Source organism: Aphanomyces astaci (genome assembly GCF_000520075.1).
Source record: "Aphanomyces astaci strain APO3 unplaced genomic scaffold supercont1.90, whole genome shotgun sequence".
In the NCBI taxonomy this organism is placed as follows: domain Eukaryota; phylum Oomycota; class Saprolegniomycetes; order Saprolegniales; family Verrucalvaceae; genus Aphanomyces; species Aphanomyces astaci.
Window position 1 is genome coordinate 107,657 of NW_009798353.1, and position 11,192 is coordinate 118,848.

Here is an 11,192-nt window from a genome sequence, read left to right on the forward strand (position 1 = left end):
AATTTTACAGCTAATTTTGGCGAGTTTGGTGTATCACCGAAATTTTTTGATTGGGTCCTTGCCTCCTCACCATGCCCTGCTGTCCACATCGCTGTTTACGAATCCAGACCTGTTTGCCAGTCTTACTACTATTGTGATATCGGGCTCAACATCGTCATGCTTACGTGCCAGTGGAATCCCTCCTTATGTTGAAATGTACAGGAAATTGGAAAAAAACGAAGTGATTTTGATATCCATGCCTGCCAAGATTTTGGACGGCGTGCGGAGTATTGTCGAAGACCATGCAAACACGGAACAAGCGTAAGCGTTTGACGCGGTGGCGAAATGGTTTAGTGCGACGGCATAACAATTATAGAGGAAGGGCCACGGGTTCAATTCCCGGGGAGTGTCAAAAAATTTCCTATTTTGTTTTAAATCATTGCGGCTCATACAAAAATCTTAATGATATAAACACACCGTACAAAATCGAATTATTGACAATCCATTGGCTCCTGAGGAAGTTCCTTTTCAAAGCTGCCACGAATCATCTCCGTGGACACCATGTCCCAAGCGGCGATGGCTCTCTTGATCAAGGCCAACCGTTTTGACGAGCGGTAAGTGAAAATGGATCGTCGTTATCTCCCATGATGATGTCTTCGTAAAGCCACAGTTCCCGTAGGTGCCGATCACGCCGACGTCAAGGGGTTGGTACATGGACGTCGAATTCGGCTGCAATGGGCAGAGGTGCGATCCAAGCTGTTTGTTGATAATCTTGTAGAAAGCCTCAGACACGTGCGATTCGAAATTATGCACAAGGATAACGGACGTTTCTTTGACGTCGTCATGCAGCACCGTGCGCAGGTAAGTCTTCCAAACGCGACCGTCCATCCAGGCTTTTTCTTGAACAGCGTAGGAGTGACCGGCGAGAATGGTCGGAAACTCCTTCGCCTCAATGCGGCCACTAGGTACACCCTTCATGATGAATAAAATAGGCAGCTTCGTTCCATCCGCTTTGGCAGTCAAGACTGCAGTCAATCGCAAGGAGTGGTTCTCCTCCGTTCGAGCTGTCACCGCGAACAGCCCAAATGTAGGTAGGCAGCATATCGTAATATATACCTGTCTCGTCTACGTTGTACACGCTTCCGACTCATGGGCACGATACTCACGATGAAATTCTGCCGCAAAGATGTCGCACGTGTCCTCCAGGTCTTCCTGGCTCCGTTTGCTTGTACCAGGTCGTTGTCTCGAAAGTCCATGTCGAGCGGAAAAGCGTCGGAGAAGGAGGAGGAGGGAGTTGTATCCAGTGCCCGGCTTCTTGTTTGCCAAGTACGATACGTGCCATGCACGCTGGTTACGCTTGATCCAGGTGACCATATGGATCGTGGTAAGCGCACGCTCAGCGTCCCTCAATCCATGGATGAACTCAAGAATTCCGGGTGAGTCACGAAATACTTCTGGGCGGCCACCAGGTTTGAGCTTCATTCGTTTCTTGTTGCCTTTGTAGGCTAGGAGTTCGGAGCGTTTGCTTTGCCAGTTTCGAATGGTGCGCCACGCTACACCAAGCTCGGCGGCGACTTCATAGTCGTTCATTGTCTCAAGTTGACCCAACGCTTGAAGCATGAATGCTATCGGATGATGCGCGCCATTGTAAAAGAATGACTTGAAATTAATTGAATTGGCGCTTTGGCGGGAGAATAAAAATATATCCAATCAAAACACAGTATATGTGCGAAATTATTTCATTGGACAATACTACATTAGTAATAATGGATACTTCGTTGGGCCTTGCATTCTGCTTTCCGCTGTTTTGTAGCTCGGCTAGTAGTACGAATATCGTCGATCCAGGTCCAGGTAATATTAATATTACCCATGTACAGCCAAACGAATGAACGATACTGTAATGTGCAGAGTTTACGTCAGTCGTTGTGATCTGTTGCAAACGTAGCTATGGCATCGCAACTATTTCTATTCGTGTGCAAGCAATACAAGGTGAGGACTAACAACGAATACACACGTACTGAGTAGATCCCGAGAAAGCAAAACCCAACACCCCAACAAAATACTCCCTCCGTCCCACAATAATATCGCGATATTTATCACAATAATTGGAAGTGAAATTCAAATTGGTATGGACTATTTAGTATGGCGGAGCTGATTGGATGATGCGAAAGGGGAAATTGAGGGCTTTAACCTGGAGGCTGCGCTCTTCGATCCTCGAACGATATGGTTGTGCATTATTGTTCATAGTCACCATATATCATGCTAGAATCAAATCGTGCTCAGCCTGAGAATGAAAGCAGCGGTGCACTACTTTTAATTGCCATTTTGACCGACCAGGGCCTACTTCTCGATCGATTGCGCTGATTTCCTGGACTGACACAAAACGGTTGCATAACTTATTATTCGGAGTAACTGTATGCCCAGTTCCGAGTAGATCATATTTGGCAAATCAAAAATGAAAGAAATTTTTCCCAAGTATAGTGTCCAATTTTTGAAGTCATTTTCTACAATTTTAACTTACACGAATTCGATGTTTTCTTTGGCCAACGACCATATCATAGATTTTTATCGCGGCAAGTTTGTCAAGATTTGATTTGATGATTGGTTTTGCGGTCAAAGCCGTCAGTGCATCATGAAGTGGTCATTTCTGCATTTCAACAATACACAGAAAGCTCTCATGGCCAAGCCACGCGGACCGAACAAAGCTCCAACCAAGAAAGACCTACTGGAGCGCGAGACAGCTGGGAGCAAACCTTGAAGGCGAGGCTGGGCCGTCCGTGCCCAACGTGAAATGGACCGACGCAATGGTCTAGTGCCTCCTTGCGTGTCGCTTCGAAACGAACAAGAAATACTTTGACGGCAACAAGAGCAAAGCACAACTGGTGGCGGCATGGGAGAGAACCGCCTTGTTGTGTAATTTCAAGATGATGACAGCGATCGAGGTGCCAAATTTGAAGAACAAGTTCCAAGCCGTCAAGTCAGAGTTCTCCACGCTTCGGTGGTCGATGGACAAAGAAACTGGAAATGCGACGGAGCAACCGTTTGACCTACCAACGTATTGGGATTTTCTCGTTGAGCACTTCGGGGATAAGACGGGACTGGGCCACCATGAATTTGGAACGAGTGATCCGCCTTCTCCGGCGAAATCAGTGGATGACATTTCGACCGCCGACGGACTTAAGGACGACGTGACCAACGTGGATGACGCCTGCCACGTGTCGAACGGCCCTGGGCAGCGCAAACTCGAATTGCAACCTGAAATGCAGCGACAGCGGGAACGGCGCAAGAAGGGCAAAATTGATGTTGCGTCGGGACTAGTGTCGATGGGAGAAATTATGGCAAAAGGGTTGGTGGATGCTGCAGCCCTGTCGCACAACGGTGGTGTGAACGGCGGCGTTTCGAAGCAACTACAGGTCGTGCTAGAGTCGATATCGGACTTCAAAACAGTAAAAATGCGGCTCTCTTGAATAGTATTGACGCTGGAAATGTAATTCAACTCGCGCTGTTGAAGCATCTTAAGAACGAATAACAATAATTGATTCATTCACGCAAATTTATGTGTTAAGTACATATACATATTCATTCACGCAAACTGATTAGGTAACTACATATTGTAGCACTGTACATAACGTCACCACCAACTTAGTATAAAAATTATGTAGGGCGAGTTAATTGTTTGTTAACGTCATTAACTGAACGTGCGCCACAAGTAGTATTTTATGGTATTTCGTGCATACTCTGCTGACTCTCCTTCGACAAGGTTAATGGCTTCAATCGGGATCAGATCGCCTCCGATATGCATCCACTCCTCGCGAGCGTCGTTGTCATCACCTTGCTCGCTAATGTCGATTATCCAGTTGTGTAATATCATCGTAGTCTAGATCAACAGTGCCATTTCTATGCATCATTCGTTGAGTCTCATATATTGTGGTTGGTATAATTTACCTTGGGGTGTGTGTTGAGTTAAATCTTCCTTGAAAATCCTAAATTTGTTTTTCCACAAAGCAAATGCTCGCTAGACCCAAATACGAGTCCGGCTGTGTAGGTAGTTTTAGTGTGCTTCGTCATCCGGCATTCTATAGGACATCTTGAAGGAAGTGAGTGCATGCTTCATTAGTTTGTACCCGGCATCGCCAAGGAAATACATTCCGTCTGGGATCAACTACACGAAAAAAAATCATTTTTTAAGTCATATAATTTATTTGTCTCATTATAAGTTGAATTTGTAGTACATTTTACCATATGCGCAGTCTGTCCGAATCGAGACTTGTTGAAAAGAGCTTTGTCATTTTGGGATCCACTTCGAATTGAGTATGACATGAACTTCAGGTTATGGTCGACAACACCTAAAACATACGCATATTGTAATCGAGTTGGTATCCAATGCTCTACCTTGTATATTGAACGAAGGAAATCCCTTTCGGCAGTACCATCCATCATGGTCGGTAAACCGGTTGACTTTCACAAGCGACCCGTCGAGGACACCCACAACGTTCGGAACCACACACATGCTCTCGAACGCCTCGGTGTTACTTGTCCATTTATCGTTCGACGTTGGTAGGTGGATGACCTCGTACAGGTGCGTCAAAATACCCAGCGTTACTTCTTGGACGTATGCGTGTGATCGTGTTTTTGACATGCCGAAGACTAGGCCAGAACTGGAAAGACTACCACCATGCGTCAGTTAGTCAATCGTCACGGCAACCCTGTCGCGGATGGAGAAGACACCGTTGTGATCCAAGGGCTCGTGAAGCTGGCCCCATCTGTCTTGGACTTTGGTCGCAATCACACCAAACGACGGCCGGCTGCATCGGAAGTTTCTGTGAAATCAACCATCAAGCTGTTCGTCGTCCTGCTCACCAACACAACGGTTCAGTATCCGCACAACCCAGGTGTCTGTGCAGATACTGATCCGTTGTGTTGGTAAGTGTCGATCAGAGTGTCCGTCCATCGTGGCGATGATCACCGCCGCCATTGCAGCTTTCGTGACCACCAACTCTCGCCTCATGCAAAGTTTCTCGTTTGGTTTGGCCAATCAACTCTTGTTTTTACTTGGAATTCACATTACCACACCAAAATAGCAAAAAGAGGTAATTGACGTCTTTTTCTAAATCGAGAAAAAATAAGGTAGAAATGAATCTGATTGGTTCGTGCTATTTCTGAAAACTACTTGGAACTTCCGCTTAGAGCGTGGTCTCCGAAGAAATTGTTCTTGCTTTTGGGTGTTCCTGCTTGGAAAATATTGCGTTGATTGGCTAGAATTATCCGAAATCCGCATAATGTCCCTGCCTAAAACCGTGGCTTGAGGCGTTGATGGGTTGTTCACGCCTGCATTCCTGCCCAGTCGTTTAATATTGGAGACAGCACAATGAACGACGATGAAGTCACGCTTGAGCTAGACTTTGATCACGATGGTACGAGTTGTAGACTATAGAATCATCAAATTCATACGTATTAGACAGTAATCTTCCAGCCCTAGCCAAGACGCCCAAGTGCACACCTTTGTGGGACGATGATGGCGTTGCTGCTTTGTTTCGGTTGCGGTACAAGTTTCAGCTGTCTGCGCGGTTTTACTCGAAGAACAACGCCAACAAGAAGACTGCTTACGTGATGCTGGCTGCCGAGCTAAGCGTGGCCACGGAGAAGGAATACTCTGTCGCTCAAGTGCAAGACAAGGTATGTCGATTTGATGACAAATGTTGCGCAGTCGCAAGAAAAAAAAACCAACCCATCCAAGTCAAAGAGCCACAGCGAGGCGTTGGAGGCCGTATTTATGGTCATTAAGGATGGTTTGATTCATTTGGGGTCATCACTCTCAGCGGCGCCAAATCCACAGCCCACCCCGCCAACAGGGGCAACATTGGACGATGTATTGCAAGCCATTCAGTCTCAGACGATTGCTCAACTCGTTGCGCATTTAAACGCACAAAAGGAAAAGTAAGATTTAGATTATCAAATTACTATAATCTTTGCAATGCCATTTCTTTTTGAAATTGATGTTCGACGAATCAAACTATTCGTTTCCGTTTCACTTTCATCGGCCTGTTGGAAATATATATTCTGATCGCGACGGTAACAAGGCGCATCGAAAAGTCCGTCGTTAAAGCGGATAAACATGTTGTGCAGTACGAAGCAACATGTAGTGATGGCGACCGTCCGGTCCAATGATCTTTCGTTCATCACGGTTTTCAAAATCCGGAATCTCTCCTTGAGGCACCCGAACGCACACTCGACCACCATTCGAGTGCTGGAAACTTGTAGTTGAATAGCTTTTGTGTGTTGGACAAACGACCGCCTTCTTCGTGCGGCACATATGAGGTCAACAACCATGGCAGCAATGTGTATCCAGAATCGCCAATAACGTGGCTGCCGGTAGGAATATAGCGATGAATTGTTTGGCCCAGCTGCGACCTTCCAATCTTTTTTGCCGGGGAACGAACCAGGACGGATGTCCACGGACAAAAATACCATACGGTGGTCCACCATTGCTTGAACATTGAGAGAGGGGTCATCGCTTCGATTGTGAAAATCATCGTACTCACGGGGCAGTTGGATGTCAATGAGAGTACCATCCAAAGCTCCAACAACGCCCGGAAATCGTTGTACCTTGTAGAAGCCACGTTCGATGCGACTCCAGTCACCAGAATAGGTCGACAGGCGTATCCACAACTTTGCTTGGCTCGCCAACACATCCACCACGGTCGCCACGACTGTGATACACCACGATTTGGCCATTCCAAATGCTGCCGCTGTCTCTCGATAGTCACCTTCGGACCCCAAGAAGTACAGCGTCACGGACACCTTCTTCTCGAAGGAGTGGCTGGATTGACGCTCGTTGGGTTGCAAACGTTGGTGTAGCAAGTTCACAAGTCGGCGGATGACAGTTTGGTCACAGCGAAGGTTGTCGTGGAACCACTGCTCGTATCGTGCGTCACCAAGCATAGCGTCAAAGTCAACTTGAGTGATGGTCAACAACAAATTGTATTTAGCACCAAGAGGCGTAGTAGCTACCGACTACACACTGCGCATACGGCTGTAGCCATGGCAACAGCAACCCGATTGAAAATGTCCATCGTGGCGAAGCAGGAATGTCTTCACAGACCAGAAAAACACAACTAATCCGAATAAATTTTATCCGGACAAAGCTTGAATGCATGAAAGCAGGAAAAAAAATTCGGAGACCACGCTCTTATTAATTTACCGTAGGAGATGCTCTAAGAGCATCTCCAACGGTAAATTCTAACCTATTGCTAAAGCATAGGTTAAAGTCAAACTTCGCTATTTTGGCACTATCCGGACTTTTTAGAAATTTCGACTCGCAGAATTTCTATTTTCGCGTGAAATAGCAACAAACCCTCCGGATAGTGCAATAATTTCTATTCTATATCCGTAACTTCGAATTGAAATAGAAATAAAAACGCCGTTGGAGATGCTCTTAGGGGAAGTTCTAACTGTAAAAATATGACATGTAATGTTAAGAATTATAACATAACATAACATAACAGCGTACGTTTTACATTATTGCTCAAGATGAATTGTTACTACGTAGTAGTCATCTTAATTTATGGTGTATTTGAAGTTTACGCCAAAATGCTGTGATTTATGTGCTGTTTCCTGGCTCAGAGAACTCATGAACTTGGTAGCGTGTTCATCGCTACTACGTAATAAAGTGTTATGGACGGTGTTACGATGCTTATTGAAGGATATAATCACACCCAATGCATCCTATAATTCATTTTTATGGCATATTTGAGGTCACTTCACGCATGCTAAATAATTGCATTCGTGGCACACCTATTTTGATATGTAGCCCGCAACCACGACTTCACTTTTCATATTTAATATATCACGCCCAGACATGCCGTTGCTGAGCAATGCAACGACGAATTCATGTACTTTGTGGATAGTCAACATTGTCATAAATTATGACAAACATTGATTTTACAGTTAACTTACGTTATTGTCAAATTGATTCGGAACTGGAGCCCTCAGAATCGATTGTTTTAAGCTTAAGAGAATGGATTAAAGAACCGCCTAGGCCAATCAAATCACGTTCCGGTGAATTTCTGCCAATCCAAACGTTTGATCCGGCCCAATTAGAACTAATTAAGGTCAACGGTGTTGTAGTGAGTATAAAGCTTACTGCGTAGTACTAGTACTACATTGCAGGACAAAAAGGGTTAGTAAGCGTTCCCCGTGTAGAGAAATCACTCCACAACCCAATCGAAACAGAGGCATGATGTATTAAGGTAATTTAGAGGTGCATAAATGCAATTTTGTAAACACGCTTGCATTTGGTCTGAGTGCCAATTTAAGTCGTATAATTTAACCTTGCATTTTGTATTACGTTTTGCATCGAAATTCTGCGATTAGGGTATTTGATTTCGACAGGGAAATTATTTATTCTAACAGGTTATACGTTTCCTGAGTCCTACGAAATCTTTGGAGACCATTTTCAATTTGGCTCTGCGCACTTTATTACAACGAACACCACCCACAGCCAAGAGTGTAAGAGGAGAATGATGATTTCATTATCAAGAACTAAACCACTACTTCCTCTAGGCAAACGAATTCAGCCAGCTCTGCGTCTTCGTTGTCGTCGCCGACATTGTTTTCGTCACCGTCCACATCATCAAGGCCTTGCTCGTCAGCGCCGATCGAGGTAATTTCATTTTTCTTTTTCTTTTTGGCTCGGATTGCACGCATCTCCTTTGTCTTCTTAGCCGCTGCATCCCGTTCTTTCTTCGTTTGATCGATTTCGTGCATGAGTTCTAGGGTAAGAATGCGTCCGGCGACGTCAATGCGCTTGCGACCAACACGTTTTTTTGCTGTTGCAGGTAAGCAAAGCAGTTCACGCCTCAATAGAAAGGTGGAAGCTAGCAATCATAGTCTTGACCCAAACATTGCCCGAACCCTTCAGAGCCACAACGTCCTTTGACTTGTGTCGCGAGGCAAACGATGTCTCATCCATGTTCAATATACGCTCGGCGGTAAGTCCATGCACGCGAATAGCTTCTTCCATCGAGTCGAAAACCCTTTTTACGCCAACCTCATAAAAGTTTGAGTTTGATGTTCTATTATGTTCGACAGGTTTTGTCGCGCAGTGACTTCGCCTGGTGATTGGCTATCCGATATACGACTTAAATTGGCACTTACGCCTTAAATTAGCACTTTACGTTACTAAATTTAACTCAGTATACCGTTACAGTACATAATAAATTCACTCCGTATTGACGTGCATTCTCATGGTTGTTTGCAATCGAGGCTACTTTCCCCCAAGGCCTTACCAAAGCGAGCGACTACTGTACTTCCAAGATTATGTGATCTACTACAGAGCAACATTCGCGCATCTTCGAATAATGTAGCAAATCGTGCTATTGCCAGTACAGTATATTGTACTACCGACAGGCCACCCCTTCACCCTTCATACAGTACTTCCGTTGTTCTCTGCATTCTCTTAGTCAAGGCACTGTTATCTTTCCAAATCTCGTGCGTTCAGCTTTTCAAGAGATTACATTATTTACTGTTAGTATTACTTTATTGTTGCCTATCCAAGGCGCGCACGGTTAAAACCAAATCATTGTGCCTGCGACTTCATAGTTTGATCTGCTACGATGGACGAAATCCCGCTCCTGCCGTTGGAGGTGTATCTTTTGCGCGTGTCGTCCATCTCTTCGATCACGTTCTACACCACAACGTCGTTCGACGATGGCAATTCTCACGACGGAATCAAAGCCTTCCTCCAAGCTCGACTGGGCGGCATCACCGCGTGCAACCCATGGCTCCGGGGCCAATTAAAGCGTTCCAAAGATGGACTTGTTCTCGAAGTAGAACACCGCAATCAGCCGTTGCAACTTGGCGCCTACGATCTCCCCCAGTTGTCGCCAGACATGCCATATAACGACCTGACGACTTCGTTGGAGCCGTTGGCGGTGTTGCGAGGCACCGAGTTGGTGGGAAACCCTGACCAACCAATATTCCGCGTGGCATGGATCTCCATCTCCCCCACTGTAGGGGCATTTTACATGTCACTGAGCCACGTTGTGGCCGATGGCTACACTTACTACCGCGTGTTCAACATGTTTGGCGCTGCTTGTACCCCCTCCGCGTTAACTCCCCGTCGGCACCCCGATCTGCCCATGCGTGCGAAGGGCTACAACGACACCATGGACTTGCACCGGTCGGTCTCTATGCTTTGGCACATGGCTTCGACCGCGTTGGTGTCGCCGACGCCGACGATTTCTGTCCACACGTTGAGCAACGAATGGATCACCAGTGAAAAAGAAGCTGCCCTGCCGACGACAGCAGTATCGACCAACGACATTATTACGTCGTGGTACTTTCAGCTGTGCCGCGCCGACGTCGGCTTTATGGTTGTCAACACCCGAGACAAATACCCCCACGTGACGCACGACCTGGCTGGCAACTACACCACCCTTGTGGGGTACCAGCCCCAAGACTATGCCTCTCCATCGCTCTTACGAGCGTCCCTCCAATCTGTTCCGTATCGCCGGGCAGTGTCGGGGGCCCTGCCATGGATGTTTTACAAATCCACGGCCATGATCACGTCCTGGGCGTCGCAGCGTGACGCCGCGCCGCCTGCTCTTCCGCAGTGCACCCTCGTGGCGCATTTCCCCGTCGCCGACGCATCGTATAACCCGCCCTACACCAGCTTGGCCGTGGTGTTTCGAAAGTCGCCCACGGAATTGGGGATTATCTTGCGCACCCGCAGCCCTTTCGCCAATGCAAGCGCGCTGGCGGACGGCACAACGTCTTCGTCGACTCGTTGTTCGATGGCTGATCAAGATAAGAATGTCGCTTTCGCGTAAATTTCTAGGCTACCACTATTCGATCGGAAATGGCTGGCTGGTATTGCATGAATGTTAAAGTCCTCACGTTTTATGATTAAACATGGAGTTTGTTTGTGGCGCAGGCATGGCAACCACGTCCTGAAAAGGAAGTGCTCGTGCCTATTTCACCGGAAGATCAATGATCACCTTGACGAATATTTCCCCCACAGCAGGTATTCCCTACCCTTTTAAACACCCAAACTATACCTTTAGTGGGGGAATTCCTAAGATAAGACTCCGTACACATATATAAAAAAAAACTTGTAACCTGGGACTTTGTCCTACCCCTGGTGGGCACGGGTATTTCGAAGTATAATAACGTTATTCCCGTGGTTAAGCGATGCCTTAACCCCAGCTAACATG

The 11,192-nt window shown here is 46.4% G+C and overlaps 5 protein-coding genes across 5 annotated transcripts in view; 4 read left to right on the plus strand and 1 right to left on the minus strand.

Annotated features, from left to right (window-relative positions):
- Positions 1–304, plus strand: part of H257_16688 (hypothetical protein) — a gene marked incomplete at both ends in the record, with an annotated part of 4,366 nt that extends 4,062 nt beyond the window's left edge. Inside the window, one exon of the mRNA XM_009845212.1 lies at positions 202–304. Coding sequence (XP_009843514.1) covers positions 202–304 — 103 coding nt within the window. The remainder of the gene's footprint in view (positions 1–201) is intronic.
- A 2,599-nt stretch (positions 305–2,903) lies between these two features.
- On the plus strand, positions 2,904–4,906 carry H257_16689 (hypothetical protein; the record flags this gene model as incomplete). The annotated part of the gene is made up of 2 exons (XM_009845213.1): positions 2,904–3,425; positions 4,631–4,906. 2 exons carry the CDS (start codon positions 2,904–2,906, stop codon positions 4,904–4,906), a joined length of 798 nt encoding a protein of 265 aa, XP_009843515.1.
- Positions 4,907–5,347: 441 nt separating this feature from the next.
- On the plus strand, positions 5,348–5,920 carry H257_16690 (hypothetical protein; the record flags this gene model as incomplete). Its single annotated transcript, XM_009845214.1, has 3 exons — positions 5,348–5,393; positions 5,453–5,655; positions 5,687–5,920. 3 exons carry the CDS (start codon positions 5,348–5,350, stop codon positions 5,918–5,920), a joined length of 483 nt encoding a protein of 160 aa, XP_009843516.1.
- A 159-nt stretch (positions 5,921–6,079) lies between these two features.
- Positions 6,080–9,001, minus strand: H257_16691 (hypothetical protein; the record flags this gene model as incomplete). The annotated part of the gene is made up of 4 exons (XM_009845215.1): positions 6,080–6,226; positions 6,586–6,894; positions 8,533–8,750; positions 8,893–9,001. The coding sequence occupies 4 exons, from the start codon at positions 8,999–9,001 to the stop codon at positions 6,080–6,082; spliced, it is 783 nt and encodes a 260-aa protein (XP_009843517.1).
- Positions 9,002–9,565: 564 nt separating this feature from the next.
- H257_16692 (hypothetical protein) lies at positions 9,566–10,873 on the plus strand. The gene has a single exon (XM_009845216.1). The coding sequence runs from the start codon at positions 9,594–9,596 to the stop codon at positions 10,806–10,808; it is 1,215 nt and encodes a 404-aa protein (XP_009843518.1). The 5' UTR covers positions 9,566–9,593; the 3' UTR covers positions 10,809–10,873.
- The last annotated feature ends 319 nt before the right edge of the window (positions 10,874–11,192 follow it).

Excerpts from the sequence above, each read along its gene's own strand:
- H257_16692 (XM_009845216.1), top strand. The coding sequence starts at position 9,594 with ATGGACGAAATCCCGCTCCTGCCGTTGGAGGTGTATCTTTTGCGCGTG.